The 15907-nt window shown below is 42.4% G+C and overlaps 1 protein-coding gene across 1 annotated transcript in view; it reads left to right on the plus strand.

The window, feature by feature from the left end:
• The window catches only part of ptprt (protein tyrosine phosphatase receptor type T), a gene marked incomplete at its 3' end in the record, with an annotated part of 227370 nt that extends 222180 nt beyond the window's left edge, over positions 1 to 5190 (plus strand). Inside the window, exons 31-36 of the mRNA XM_079218368.1 lie at positions 1569 to 1742; positions 1960 to 2091; positions 2171 to 2296; positions 2710 to 2873; positions 4285 to 4420; positions 5137 to 5190. Coding sequence (XP_079074494.1) covers positions 1569 to 1742; positions 1960 to 2091; positions 2171 to 2296; positions 2710 to 2873; positions 4285 to 4420; positions 5137 to 5190 — 786 coding nt within the window. The remainder of the gene's footprint in view (positions 1 to 1568; positions 1743 to 1959; positions 2092 to 2170; positions 2297 to 2709; positions 2874 to 4284; positions 4421 to 5136) is intronic.
• Positions 5191 to 15907: the final 10717 nt, after the last annotated feature.

The raw sequence follows: 15907 nt of genomic DNA on the forward strand, positions 1-15907 counted from the left end.
AAGTACTTCTGTTGCCTGAACTGAGTTTAATTAGAAACGACTGTTTTCATGTAACGAGCGGAAAAGGACAAGTTGATGGTTTTTAAAGGGAAAAGCTCAACAAATGAGGAATAACTTTTTGTAGGATATCATACGTCGGATGAGGATACGTTGCTCTGGGCAACAGGAAGAATTCAATTCAGTTTATTTTATATAGCCTAACATCACAAATACAAGTTTGCCTCAGAGGGCTTTACAGTCTGTAACATAACATCCTGTCCCGGGACCTCACATCAGATCAGGAACAACTGCCCTAATAAAGAGAGTAAAAACCCTTTCACTGGGAAAAAAGGTGAAGAAACCTTCAGGAGAGCAACAGAGGAGGATCCCTCTCCCCAGATGGACAGAAGCAATAGATGTCATGTGACCAGAATAAATAACGTAACAGAGTTACAGCACAATACATGAATATGACAGAAATTATTCATATAATGAGTAGTAGGCATGGTCCATGATCCAGATAACCAAGATCCATGAAGCAGAAGGAGGGAGAGAGGAGGGAGGGAGGGGGGGCATCAGCAGGGCCATGGTAGCTGGCAGGACCGGTTCCAGGCCAGTTCCATCAGCAGGGCCATGGCAGCAGGCAGGACCGGTTCCAGGCAGCCACGATACATGGCACATGGCAGGGGGAAGGACCGGGGGCAGGGTCGGTTCCAGGCAGCCACGAATCCATGGAAAAAGAAAGTAGAGTTAGTAATGTAGAAGAAGAGCTGCTCCCTCATCTTTGGAAGCTAGAGGGCGCAATGCCACTCAAGGATCCTCGTTTTAGTCACCTGTGTGGCGTTTATAGGTGCAGACGATGATTCACAGTGCACACTTGACAGGATTCTGGCTCCGGTCCTCAGCTGGAGGATCTGGACCCTCCAGAGACGACTGGTTGACCTTAACACTTTTGCAGTGATGAATGACAGCTTGGGCAGCTTTAGCCGGGTGCTGTTTTCCTCCTCACTACAAAAGGTGTGCTGGAGACCTGCAAGATCCCTGAGATTAAACGGGACAAGACAACCAAGACCAGCAGGTCACTGTAGTTTTCAAACATAACGGTTTGCCTCTAAAGAAGGAGTGAGAGCCGCTGCAGCCGAACAGCTGATCTGCTCTGTGAATTAAGGATTTATTTTGACTGAATAAGAGTTGCTGAATGTCGAACAGTGGAAAGACGAACCACTTGCTGTGTGTTTGGTGTAAGAGAGAAACATGAATTCAGAAGGTGTGTGGCTGCATTTCTTCCTTTAGATGTAAGAAGCATTCTTGCAATGGAGGTCAACCTTCTCAGTCAACATACCTTACATATTGGCAGTGGATTAGATGGTCCATCAACACTGAATGGTCCTCCACATAAAAGATGGCACATTTTTACCTTAAAGACCTTTTAAGATGTACCTTCTGGGAGCCCTCTTGTGTCCCCGGTGAGTCTCCATAGTGAAGGTTTCTGTCCTCTCTATCTGACGATAACTGGAGCTCTATTATCTTATTCAACAACTTGGCTATGTTTTTAGCAGAGTCTAATAAACATCTTTTCTGCCAATCAGACGCTGAACATAGTGACCCCTAGAGTCCGTCCGGAGGACTGCAGTGTTGGTTTACTCCCCAGGAACCACGACAAGAACCGCAGCATGGACGTTCTGTCGGCGGACAGGTGCCTGCCGTTCCTCATCTCTGTGGACGGGGAGAGCTCCAACTACATCAACGCTGCATTGATGGACGTGAGTCTACATGTGGGACATGAATGTGTGGCCGTTGTCTTTTTTATAGTGTCTATTATTTACTCTCCCGCGCTTCAGAGATTACTCCATCAATTCAATTTATTTTGTATAGCCCAACATCAAAAATCACAAATGTGCCTTCCGACCTGTATACAGAGGCCATCCTCTGGCAGCCAGCTGTTTATCGTGTGCTCGTTGTTGGTATTTATTACTCCAGAGCCACAAGCAGCCTGCGGCCTTCATTGTTACCCAGCATCCTTTGCCAAACACCATGGGCGACTTCTGGAGGCTCGTGTTCGACTACAACTGCTCCTCCATCGTGATGCTGAACGAGATGGACGCGGCGCAGGTGCTGAAATATTACTATAAATGTGTATAATATATGTGTCATGAATAATACTAAGAGTCCTCGTTCTCTTTTATTTTAGTTATGTATGCAGTACTGGCCAGAAAAAAGTTCCTGTTGCTACGGTCCCATTCAAGTTGAATTCATATCGGCAGACATCGATGAAGACATCATCAACCGAATCTTCAGGATCTGCAATATGGCCAGGGTAACCCTCTTCCCTTACTCTTTACGAATTACTATGTCTTCTTCCTGTCTTCCTCTTCCCTTCCTCTTTTCTCTAGAGTAGAGTGAGTGCATCACACTGAGACATTGAGACATTGAGTGACAGAAAAACGAGTGAGCCAAAATATAAGTTAGAAATAGAATATAAATAGATTTGATTGGAAGGGGAGATGGAGGAAGTGGAGAGAGGAAATGGACTCAACCTTAGAACCCCGCTCGGCTCCTCCTGGGGGGTAGCAGCTACAAAACCTTTTGAAAAGACTTCAGATTTCATAAACCAAAAACACGTTGTCCAAACTATGTCTTCTTTCAAAGTATTGTCATAAGAAAGTTAGTTTGTTACAGTGGTTTAAAATGACGACACACTGCTGATTATTCATTAATTCATCTTTCCAGCCACAAGACGGTTACCGCCTGGTGCAGCACTTTCAGTTCATTGGTTGGCCGGCCTACAGGGACACGCCCCTTTCTAAGCGCTCCATCCTCCAGTTGGTCAGGAGGTTGGCAAAGTGGCAGGAGCAGTATGATGGAGGAGATGGGAGGACGGTGGTACACTGCCTGTAAGTTCATCAGACACACACACACACACACACACACACACATCTAGCTGCTGATAACATTCATTTGTAGATCGGTCATCGATTCTTCTATCTTCTATATTTTTCTCTCTGATTCCCACAAGTAACACACATACACATTTATCTCAGTTATATAACTTTATTTCGATCTAAAATGTGCTACAAAGAAGCCAAACATACCAAAACCCGTAAATGCCTCAAAAAGAAGGTATCAATTCATATTTTCATAACAACCAGGCCCATATCTAAAGATAGCTAAGATGTGCCTTAACAAATTACTTTATATAATTTCACTCACAAGTAAGTATAAATATATATGATGTGTGGATATAAAGTCTTGACCACGGGTTTGGGTCAGAGTCTGCCCTCCAAGGACAGGGTCTATTCTCCTGACCTTCTCCTGACTAACCTTCTCCTGACTAACCCTCTCCTGACTAACCCTCTCCTGACTAACCTTCGCTAACCCTTAACCTTCTCCTGACTAACCTTCTCCTGACTAACCCTCTCCTGACTAACCTTCACTAACCCTTAACCTTCTCCTGACTAACCATCCTTAATCCTAACCTGACTAACCCTCCCCAACCCCAAACCCTCTCCTGACTAACCCAAACCTTCTCCTGACTAACCCAAACCCTCTCCTGACTAACCCAAACCTTCTCCTGACTAACCCAAACCCTCTCCTGACTAACCCAAACCTTCTCCTGACTAACCCAAACCCTCTCCTGACTAACCCAAACCTTCTCCTGACTAACCCAAACCCTCTCCTGACTAACCCAAACCTTCTCCTGACTAACCCAAACCCTCTCCTGACTAACCCAAACCCTCTCCTGACTAACCCAAACCTTCTCCTGACTAACCCAAACCCTCTCCTGACTAACCCTAACCCTCCATTGTGAGTTGCGGCTACACCATCTTGCTCTGCTTCTTCTAAAGACAGCTACACTGGCTAATCAGCCGCTATTGATTTCACAGACTCAGTTCTCCCGAGATAAACAGAAACGATGACGATTCAATCAGGAGCTGCTGAAAATGTCTCTCTTGTCCTGGAGGGTTAGGGTCTAATGCGTATTTAATGCTGAACAAATGTCTGATGTGGTCCGACATGGTCCGTGCTGTATTTATTGAAGTATATGTACTTTGGAAGCTGGTACTTTGTTATTAAACGAGGTTAATAAGCTCTTCATAATGTGTTCAACGCGTTCAACGATGAGCGCGTTATGAAGTTTGAAGAAGAGCTCTTTGACTTCAAATCAGCTCCACTTTTCTTTCATTCTTGATTCTCTCTTTTCTTTATTTCATCTTCCATTTTACTCTCTCATCTTATTCTTTTCATTTGTCTTTCTATGTTTCGAACACACTGAGGTTTTAAAGGTTTTCCCTCCTCCCTCCTCAGTACCGGCGGAGGGCGTTCTGGAACGTTCTGTGCCGTCTGCAGCATCAATGAGATGATCCAGCAGCAGAACATTGTGGACGTTTTCCACACCGTCAAAACACTGAGGAACAACAAGACGAATATGGTGGAGACCATGGTGAGGACCCACAACCCCCCCCCACCCACATACACACACTTTATCAAGTGATTAGGATCAAACATGCTGTTGGTGGTTATGATAATGAAGTGAAATGCTTGAGGAGATCTGATCATTTCATTTCACAGAGTTATTAAGTTTCATCAGACATACACCAACACACCTTTCCTACATAACCACACAAACAGATACAATTACATTTCAATTCTGTAATTTTTCTTACCATATATTATATTATTTAAATATATTATAAATGTTTGTATATTTATACATATGTTTATATATATTATATATATATTCATACATATATCATATATGTATAATATATATATATATATATATATATATATATATATATATATATATATATATACATATATACATCATATATTTTGTATGTTTTTCTATTCTTTTGTAAAGCCTCAATACCTTAATTATATAATAATATATATATATATATATATATATATATATATTTATATATATAATAATATAATAATATATATATATTGAGATATGCATGAAATATTTATTTAATAAAGATTGATTACCATTTATAGTTGTTTTAAGCTGACAGCATTCTTGATATCTACAGTGTGTATATCTTTGTATCTGAATCATCTTGAATTCATCAGCTGATGCTCAGGCAACGTTACATTGAGGATGTTTCAGGATATGAAGAATTCAAACCTTTGCTTCCCTTGTTTCCTCCACAGGAACAGTACAAGTTCTGCTATGAAGTGGCTCTGGAGGCGCTCAGCTCCTTCTGATCAGCTGTGGGCTGAATGGCCAACGCTGGGGCACACAAGAGACACGCCCACCTGTGTGTGAGTGTTGAGTGTGTTGAGTGTGTGTTGAGTGTGAGTGCGTGTGTGTGTGAGTGACAGTGCGTGCGTGTGTGAGTGTGGGTGTGTGTGTGCGTGTGGGTGCGTGTGTGGGTGCGTGTTGAGTGTGGGTGCGTGTGTGAGGGTGTGTGAGTGACAGTGCGTGCGTGTGTGAGTGCGTGTGTGTGTGTGGGTGCGTGTGTGTGCGTGTGAGGCTGTGTGGGTGCGTGTGTGTGCGTGTGAGGCTGTGTGGGTGCGTGTGTGTGCGTGTGAGGCTGTGTGGGTGCGTGTGTGAGGGTGTGTGTGATTGTGTGCGTGTGAGCGTGTGTGAGTGAGGGTGTGTCAGGGTGTGTGAGTGCGTGTACGTGCATGTGGGTGTGTGAGTGCGTGTACGTTCGTGTGAGTGTGTGAGTCAGGGTGTGTGAGTGTGTGTGAGTGAGTGTGTGTGAGGGTGTGTGGGTTCCGTGTGAGATGATGAGAGCTTACAGACATGTTCCTTCTCTCTCGGGCTGTCATGTGACATCCATTTCTTCCTCCTGAGATCTCTTCTACCTGAACGTTGTCTCCCTGTGAAGACACACTGAAGATCCCTCACGCCTAGCTGAGCGACGCCTCAACATTCAGAAAATCAAAAGATCAAAGCTCGTAATGTTTCCGACTTCCTTGTTTGAAATCAGGAGCTGATGAATCTCCTCGTGGCTGTCGGACCTCTCGCTCAACGCGTATTGTTCTTCTCAGTGCGGTTTCTTTTCCTCCTGCTGCTTCAAGGCAGTCTGACTCACCACTACAACAGGAAGCCGTAGCATGCTCAAGCTCAAGTAAGCAGTCCGTGCATGGTGAAAAGAAACAACAGCTCTACAGACAAAAGACAAGTCATGCGTTGCCTTTAAGACCAAATGTTGTTGTTGTTGTTCTTATTGTTGTTGCCATCTGCTCCAGGTTTGCTCCTTTGGGTGTAAGAAAAAGAAAAAAAATATTTCTAAATGTTTTTGAATGGCTTTTTGTAAAGTCAGTCTGGTGTAAATCTGATACTGTTTATCCACCCGGACTGTAAATAGGACGAGACGAGCAGTCACACACCCAGGTTATGGTCTCAAAGCAGCAGAGTCAGTTCGGAGGCAACTGATTCTCTGGGTTCAGGGTATGTTTTAACAGGCTACCCTGCAGCTCATGTTGACTGTTGAACATTAAATAGATTCATAATACGGTCATTCCACAAAATGCTTCTTATTCTACTTCTTTTGTCCAGTTGGTTTTGATTTTTTTTTTACTGAAAAACTGAAATCATGGCAACCCGACCAATCGATCAATAGCTTGTAGCTTTATGGCATCAGAGCTGCTTGTTGATGGTTTTGATGGTTGCTCGTTACTCCCTCTGTGAAAACTGGAATTTTGTATTCATGTTCCCTCATGCCACTTCTGTGTACCTTGTCAAAAGGAAGATGGGGAGATAAAGCTTTTTCTTTTTATCATCCACCTGAAGCAGTTTAGTGAAGTAGCATCAACATGAAAAAATAAAAACCTATATATATGCGTAACTCAAAGACAGACAGGTCTTACTTTCCTCTAATAAGATTATTATTGTTTTCCTTTCACAAAGCTGAAGGTCTCTTGTGAACATCTACATCGTTACTACTTTTGCTCGTAGGTTTCAGGCTCTTCTGTTTCCTTTATTCTCTGGAGTCCAGTCCGACTTGCCAATAGACCCAATGGACCCAATAGGCCCAATGGAGACTGAGATGCAATGAAGACAATGTGAAAGACAGCAATGTTTCTTATTTCCACAACGGTTTCATTTGGTTGGCTTGGTTCATCTGTACTATTTATTTAGTTAGGTTGTTTTCTTTGACCTGATTTGTAAATTTTTTTTGTATCATTATTGTTCTGAAGATTATCTGTCAATTAGAGTGTTGTTTAGATCTGGTGATGCCGTTGCTTTGGTTGTTTAGTTGTTTGAAATGTGGTTGACATGAAATAAAGGGACCAACATGTTGAACGGGATCTCATCTCTCTCTTTACAGGCTCCTCGATTATGTTATACATTCATCTGAGCGTTGTTCTTTGTTATAGAACATGCAGATGGCTTAATTTAGCTTCTGCATGCTGCTTTTTCTTTTCTTTTACAAACTCTTTCCTAAACAGAAGTGAGTGACCTGGACGCATTACATCTACTGGATGCTAATTGGATCTCTTCCTTTTCAACCAATAGATAAAAGTAGTCAAAGTCAACAACAGGTTTTAGAAGTCATGAGCATTGATGATCCACAAGGTTGTGTTCTGTCTCTCCTGTATCACTGACTGATGGGTCTCTTGTAGTGATGTCACCGTCTCCTCCCTAGTTCAGAGGTGAGCGTTCACAATGCAGAAACACAGGTGAGCTCGTAGTTCTGGATGATCAGGTTGCTGAGGTACCTCCAGTTCTTCTCCCAAATAGACTCTTAACGTTGGCCTGATAGAAAGCCCACCAAGGATCACTCTTTCTGCCACAGCTCAGGAAGTTGAAGGTGTCAGAGGGATGTGTGGTTCCTGCTCAGACGCTGAAGAAAACAGTGAAAGCAGCTTTAAAAAATCCTTGTTTAAGGCATCTGTGATCTCATTATCTCTGTGAATGACCAGAGACCCCTCTCAGGTAGCATGAGGAGCTAACAGCTCTGTGCCGGGTCTCTGAATGCACCACTCACTGGTTTGATATGCCTGCTGATGAGTACTTCTACTGTGGTGTTGATGTGTGTGTGGCCTTGTTGTTTTCTATCTCGATCTCCCTTCAGCACACAACAAGACACGGTTACTATTGACCAAACAATTCAATGTACCTTGTGTTTTTTTCTTCTTTTTGAATATATAAAATGTCAGATTACATTTTTCTGGAAGACAAAAGCCTCCAGAAGCAAGCTCGTTCTTGATGGCGAGAATCAACTCATACAACTATGCTGAAGAGTAAAGGTCTATTTCCAGAGGCAGTAACAGTCTGGAGCCCTCCTTTCAGTCACCTGCTCCCATTGTGATCCCTGAGGAGCAACACAGAAGTACACAGGTTGTTAGAGGCAGAGTTTTTTCTCTTTCCAATCAATCAGAGTGATGAACGCAACTCTGAGCCAACAGCCTCATCCTTTATTTAGCCGGTTGATTCCTAAGGAGCTCATCCATATGCATGCACCTGCCATTAGCATCAGCACCAAGGACAGCGCCTGTACCTCGGCATTATGGTATCAATCAGCAGCACTGAGGGGCTCCTCCGAGGGAAGCTGTCTGTCAGCTCGGCTTTGGGCTGAGATGATCCACACACACACATCCAAAAAGGTACACTCAAAGAATACAAAACTCTCTCACACACACACACACGCTCGCACGCACACACACACGCACACACACACACACACACACGCACACACACACTACACAAATGTCTGCAGGAAGCATGCATTGACTCACTCACAGGTAACAGAAGTCATGTACACACCTAAAGGCACACACCAGCATATATAAAACACACACACACAAAGTCAATGTTTATCTTTTGTCTTCTTGTCTTCTCTCTCCTTCAGTTTCTTTATTTTCATTTCTTTTCAGAACTGAGTTGGTAAAGAGTTTAATTTGCTCCGATTGAAATGCCATTAACCCTTTTAGATCTGTAATGTTAACAGTCCGTCTGGTCCTTTTTTTTCTTATTTATCAATAAATATGTCAAAACATGTTCTTTTGCTCCTTTTTTCAGGAGAAATGTATCTTTCAAAATCTGGCAATTATTTGTCATTATTATATGTTATACATGCTTAAAACAGTGTGTAATAACAAAAAAGTTAAGAAACAGAATTGAATTTTCATCAGATTTCTCTTTCTAAACAATTTGAAGTGATAATCTCTGAAACAGTTCCTGGTTTGTGAAGGCAGAGCCCAACGTTGCACTCCTCACACTTCCAGGGTGTTCTTTTATGGCAGAGAGTGCACTGTTTCCTCCCTTTGCTTGCCGACTCTCTTTTTTCAGTGTCCTTGTTTTGGTTGGTGGGAACCGGAAAGTGGCCTTGAGTGGGGGGCTTAAGTGGGCCAGCCAGTGGCGCCGAGCAGCTTTGCACACAGCTCCTCCTGGAAAGCCTGGCGTGTCATTGGCCTCTTCTCCTGACTCATGCTGAGCTCCTTGTGCACAATGAAGCTGTTTGTGACAGCAATGTCAAAAAGATGCTGAAACACGGTCATGGGCCATCTCTTCGTTTTTCTGTGGACCGAGTTGGTTCCCAGCATCTGGTCAGAGGTGTCCACTCCCCCCATGTATTTGTTATACTCACCCACAGCTGTGGGTCTGGGGATAAGGGCCCTCTGACTGGACCCATCACCGGTCTTCTTCCACCGCAGGACCGTCTCATCTGTCAACACAGGATGGACAGTGGAGCAGATGGAGACCTCCCTGGTGTCCATCCATTTGATGAACAGCAGGTCCCCATCCCGGATCCACCTGATGGAGCCTCTCGATGGCCCACGACCACAACCACTAGTCGATGGCCCTTCATCAGAAGAATCTCTAAAAATATAAAGATATATCATAAGATTAGATATGATTTATCCAAAATAAACCCATGTGTTTCTAGGAAAAATGTTCAACAGTATAAGAATAGGAAAAGTAATAAATAAAGCAGTAAAGCAATTTGAGACAAAGCCAATGAGAACAAATGATCTCATTGTAATAAAGCTGGGAATAAATATCCAGTGTATACAAACTATTACTTACTGTGATGGAGATGGCGACACTCCTCCTGTCCATCATCCTCCACAAATTTTGCCGGGACTTTCCTCTCCCTCGTTGATTTCCTGGACATCTCTAATTCAGGTGTTGACGGAAAAACACTCCAAAAGAAAAAAGAAAAGAAAGTGCGAACCTTGAGAAAACACGGCAAAAAAGACTCAAAAACTTTCAGAAACAAGACTGTCAGTATAATTTGCAACACTAAAATATTATTTACGAAGAAAACGCCAACTAAAACGCCACTAAAACACCGTTATAACACCGTTATATTCTCACAAGTTTTACTCAACCTCTCTACTGTTGTTCTCCGGCTTCTATCGTGGTCTGATCGCTTCCAGCCCTCCCCTGCACCTGGTTTTAATGTACCGTATATCACTGGAAAGCGTAGCGTCTTAGGTTTCAGAATCCGTTGAAATTACGTCGATTGCGCAAATCAGAGGGTGGGACATTTTGGCCGTGTATTATATATTATTTTGCATCTTCTTCTTAGGCCAACCCTTATGCACTTATTCTGCACCTGAGTTGTATATTTTTAGATCCACTGGTTTATGGCTCATTTATTGTCACTATTATATAACACAATTCAGTTTCAATTCAAATTGAATTCATAACACAACAAAAACATGACAAACAAAGCAAACATAACAGTAATACATTTCTTTAGTGCATTTTTTTATTGCATTTTAAGGAATGTAAACAATTCTCTGGGCAGATAATCAGGCCAACATCTTCACATAAAAAAATTCAACATAAGGAAAACATTGTGCATCAACTTTGCTTTGGTTTTATGGCCTTTAAGTCGTAGTTAGTCGTCACAACAATGAATCTTAATATCTTTTGTTTGCTGGTGATGGGCAAACTCTACTCTGATATTAACTGACATTTCCTTGACAGGTGATACTCTGACTTTCATTGACTTTTTTAAGTTATACTACACAATTACATTATTTACTTATGTTTTTACATATAATAATATGCTGTCCTGTGACTTCTTGTTTCGACATGTATTAGTGACATACTGTAGCATAACCCTATGACTTATGTTCCACATGCTATGCTATGACTCGTGTTCCACATGCTATGCTATGATTCGTGTTCCACATGCTATGCTATGACTTATGTTCCACATGCTATGCTATGACTTATGTTCCACATGCTATGCTATGACTCGTATCCCACATGCTATGCTATGACTTATGTTCCACGTGCTATACTATGACTTATGTTCCACATGCTATGCTATGACTCGTATCCCACATGCTATGCTATGACTTATGTTCCACGTGCTATACTAGGACTTATGTTTCACATGCTATGCTATGACTCGTGTCCCACATGCTATGCTATGACTCGTGTCACACATGCTATGCTATGACTTATGTTCCAAATGCTATGCGATGACTTATGTCCCACATGCTATGCTATGACTTATGTTCCAAATGCTATACTATGACTTATGTTTCACATGCTATACTATGACTCATGTTTCACATGCTATGCTATGACTCGTATCCCACATGCTATGCTATGACTCATGTCCCACATGCTATGCTATGACTTATGTTCCAAATGCTATGCTATGACTCGTGTTCCACATGCTATGCTATGACTCGTGTCCCACATGCTGTGCTATGACTCGCGTCCCACATGCTATGCTATGACTCGTGTCACACATGCTATGCTATGACTTATGTTCCAAATGCTATGCTATGAATCTTGTTCCACATGCTATGACTCGTGTCCCACATGCTATGCTATGACTCGTGTCCCACATGCTATGCTATGACTCGCGTCCCACATGCTATGCTATGACTCGTGTCACACATGCTATGCTATGACTTTTGTTCCAAATGCTATGCTATGACTCGTGTTCCACATGCTATGACTCGTGTCCCACATGCTATGCTATGACTCGCGTCCCACATGCTATGCTATGACTCGTGTCACACATGCTATGCTATGACTTATGTTCCAAATGCTATGACTTATGTTCCACATGCTATGCTATGACTCATGTTTCACATGCTATGCTTTGACTCGTGTCCCACATTCTATACTATGATTTATGTACCACATGCTATGACTTTTCGACTTACACTATTATTACTTTTTTTAGGATATATATACAAGGGCTTTTACTGATATTTTTGATGTACTATAGTTTTACTTTTTTCAACATACTATGCTGTTAACCCAGTGGTTCTAAAACTTTTTCTGTCACGCCCCACTTTGGAGGAAGAGAAATGTTTGGGCCCCACCGCCCCGACAAAATTGTAACAAAATGGTCCAACTTTTTGTGACTCCTCCATCTGTGCTTTTTCAAATAATAGAATGAAGAAAATTGAAATCCCTTTCAAGTAAACTAGATTGCTCCATCAGACAAAAAATAATAACATGTGCAATCACTTTGTTAGAACAATGCAAATAAAGTTCTATCTGTGCAAAAAAATACTATTGGGTCATGTACCACAGTCTTTTAAAGTAGCTGTAATTAAACCTCTTCTTAAGAAGCCCACTCTGGATCCAGAGGTGTTGGCTAACTACAGACCTGGTTTTGTTAGACCTTAGTGCTGATAAAGGACTTGTCTCTGTACAGGTCTTGTTAGACCTTAGTGCTGATAAAGGACTTGTCTCTGTTCTGGTTTTGTTAGACCATAGTGCTGATAAAGGACTTGTCTCTGTTCTGGTCTTGTTAGACCTTAGTGCTGATAAAGGACTTGTCTCTGTTCTGGTCTTGTTAGACCTTAGTGCAGCGTTTGACACCATTAGCCATGACATCTTATTACAGAGACTAGACCAGTTGATTGGTATTAAAGGTACAGCACTAAGCTGGTTTAAGTCGTATTTATCAGATCGATCTCAGTTTGTATTTGTAAACGATGAGGCCTCGGTTACCACTGCCGTTCGCCATGGAGTTCCACAGGGTTCTGTGCTTGGACCAATTTTATTCACCTTTGAAGAGAATTTAATGATTTATATGTTGTACTGCCTTACTTTGACTAAAGTTTCATGTCCTGCTTGCACTAAAAGAATGTGTCTCGAAGCTGATGGGAAATCATAACTGGTCGAGTTCTCAGTCGCTCTTGACCTTGGCTAAACAGACTAGAAAGAGGCCGCTTTGGCCTCATATGCCCTTGCTACCGCATATTAACACATAAAGCTTGTTTTTGGCCGTTATCGGTCTGGCACAGGGACGGTTGTCTGGCTCCTGTCGGGTGTGGGAGATTCCGCCTTTGTGCTCAGTGTGGCTCACCCTTGTGACCTTTAGATGTCTGAATTACAGACGGACTCAGCTCCCTTTTTCGCTACTAAGACTGAGACAAATATGAAAGTCAGATAAGGAGGTGTCTCACAGAAATGGCATAAATATCCATTGTTCTTAGAGAACGGGGCCCACTCTCATTCTGGGGGTGTGCTGACTGTGTGCAGACTGTGTGCAGAGCAGACCATCAGGGGAGCTGAGTCCAAGGCCTTGTATTAGGTATGCATTTCATGTATGTGTGTAATAATGGCTTAAATAAATAATCTTGATTGTAATATAACCTGTACTGTCAATTCTTGAACACCCGAGGAATTTCCTGGAGAGGAGATTCCAATCCCTTCACCTTATATATGCTTCCTTTATTCAATATTATCAGAAAACACTCCATAAACTTTCACTGTTATGCCAATGATACTCAACTATATCTGTCGATCAAGCCAGATGAAACCCACCAGGTCGCCAAACTTCAAGCGTGTCTTAAAGACATCAAAACCTGGATGACCTGCAACTTCCTGCTGCTGAACTCGGACAAGACTGAAGTTATTTTACTCGGACCAGAACACCTCAGAAATCAAGTATCTGATGATATGGTTTCTCTGGATGGCATCGCTCTGGCGATGGCCGGTCCTGCCAGCTGCCATGGCCCTGCTTTCTCCTCCCACTGCCCCTGGGATGCCCCTCCTCTCTACCTCCTTCTGCTTAATGGATCGTGGCTATTTGGATCATGGACCATGCCTACTACTCATTATATGAATACTTTCTGTCACATTCATTGAATGTGCTGTAACTCCGTTACGTTATTCATTCTGGCCACATTACATCTATTGCTTCTGTCCATCCGGGGAGAGGGATCCTCCTCTGTTGCTCTCCCTCAGGTTTCTTCCCCTTTTTTTCCCTGTGAAAGGGTTTTTAATATCTTTATTGGGGGAGTTTTTTCTGATCCGATGTGAGGTCCCGGGACAGGGATGTCATGTGTACAGATTGTAAAGCCCTCCGAGGCAAACTTGTATTTGTGATGTTGGGCTATATAAAATAAACTGAATTGAATTGAATATTTGGCAAAACAAATACTTATTGTGGCTGCAAATAACCTGTTTTGCACTGAATATATTTGCAAGATAATAACAATAACGTTCAACCTGTGCAAAACAGATGTGTGAGCATCACGTTGTATCGGTATTAGTGGCTGCAGTGAGCTGCTTTCCCCTACAAATATTTTTAAAACAGGGTTGTAGATTTGATACGGCTCTCAATTCATGCTCAATGTTGAGCTGAGATCTATTTTCTGTTTTGAGAGACGCAACAGCAGAAAAGGCAAAGCGCCAAGAATCATCGAGTCGCGCATGCGCAACGTAACTTGTTAACCGCGTTGTTATGATGTTGGTTTGTTCAATCAGAATCAGAATCAGAATCAGAAACCGTTTATTGCCAGGAATGTTTGCACAGACGAGGAATTTAGTTGGGCGGAAGGTGCATACATTAGACATTAGACGAGACAAACAACAATCAACGACAGCAACAGTGCAAAAAGTCTAAATAAGATAAGGATAAAGTGCTCAGACAACAGATAACATTAATGTAAGTGTATGTTAAAGTGACGTGTGTGTTTAAGTTAAAGTTAAGTGTATGTATTAAGTGTATTAAAGTTAAGTGTATGTGGCATGTTAAAGTGACGTGTGCGTTTAAGTTAAAGTTAAGTGTTTGTATTAAGTGTATTAAAGTTAAGTGTATGTGGCATGTTAAAGTGACGTGTGCGTTTAAGTTAAAGTTAAAGTTGAGTGTATGTGGCATGAGTGTTTAAATATGAATTGTGCAGTGGAGTGACCGGTAGGAGGAGAGAAGGAATAAAAATAAAAATAAAAATAAATGGTCCGAAAGAATGGTCCGTGAATAGTCCTGTGATAGAGTCAGTCAGTGGGGAACCCGGGCTCTATTGATGAGCCCGACTGCCGACAGGAAGAAACTGTTAGTGTGGCGTGAGGTCTTAGTCCTGATGGACCTCAACCTCCTGCCAGAGGGCAGGGACACGAACAGGTTGTGTCCAGGGTGAGAGGGGTGTGTCCTCTGTGTTCCTGCACTTCCTGCCCCCGTGATTGTCCGTGATTGTCCGTCTGCCCTGTTCCCTGATTGTGTATTCCTTTCACCTGTGCTGCCCTCATTGTTTTCCACCTGTTCCTCGTTACCTTCCTCTTGTATTTAAACCCTGTTTGTCCCCTGTCGGATTGTGCTGTTTTTTTTTCCCTGCCTGTTACCTGTCCTGTGAGTAGTCCTGTGTTGTTTTTGTTTGTTCCTGTTTTTGTTTGTTTGTTCGTTCGTTCCTCATCCTGTTTTGAAGCCTGACCTGAGTTTTGTTTTAAGAATACATTTACTTTGGACTGTTATTGGCATTTGGGCCCCAAATTGGCATGTGGGTCCTTACCCCACGCGTAATGTAAACATTTCCATGAAAGTACAGGCATTTTGCTATGTATTTATTAATGACGGGTTATGTCCGTGTACTTTTGTACTATGTAAAGTTATCATGTTCATGGGGAGAGTGGTCGTCCTGAAACCACAAGTTAGCGGTTCATCCCTGTTCTCCATAGTTTCATGTTGAAGTGTCCTTGAGCAAGACACTGAAGCCAAGTGCTTCACAGCAGCACACTGCTCCTAAATTACTAAGG

This window comes from Taurulus bubalis (genome assembly GCF_910589615.1).
Source record: "Taurulus bubalis genome assembly, chromosome: 5".
Lineage (NCBI taxonomy): Eukaryota > Metazoa > Chordata > Actinopteri > Perciformes > Cottidae > Taurulus > Taurulus bubalis.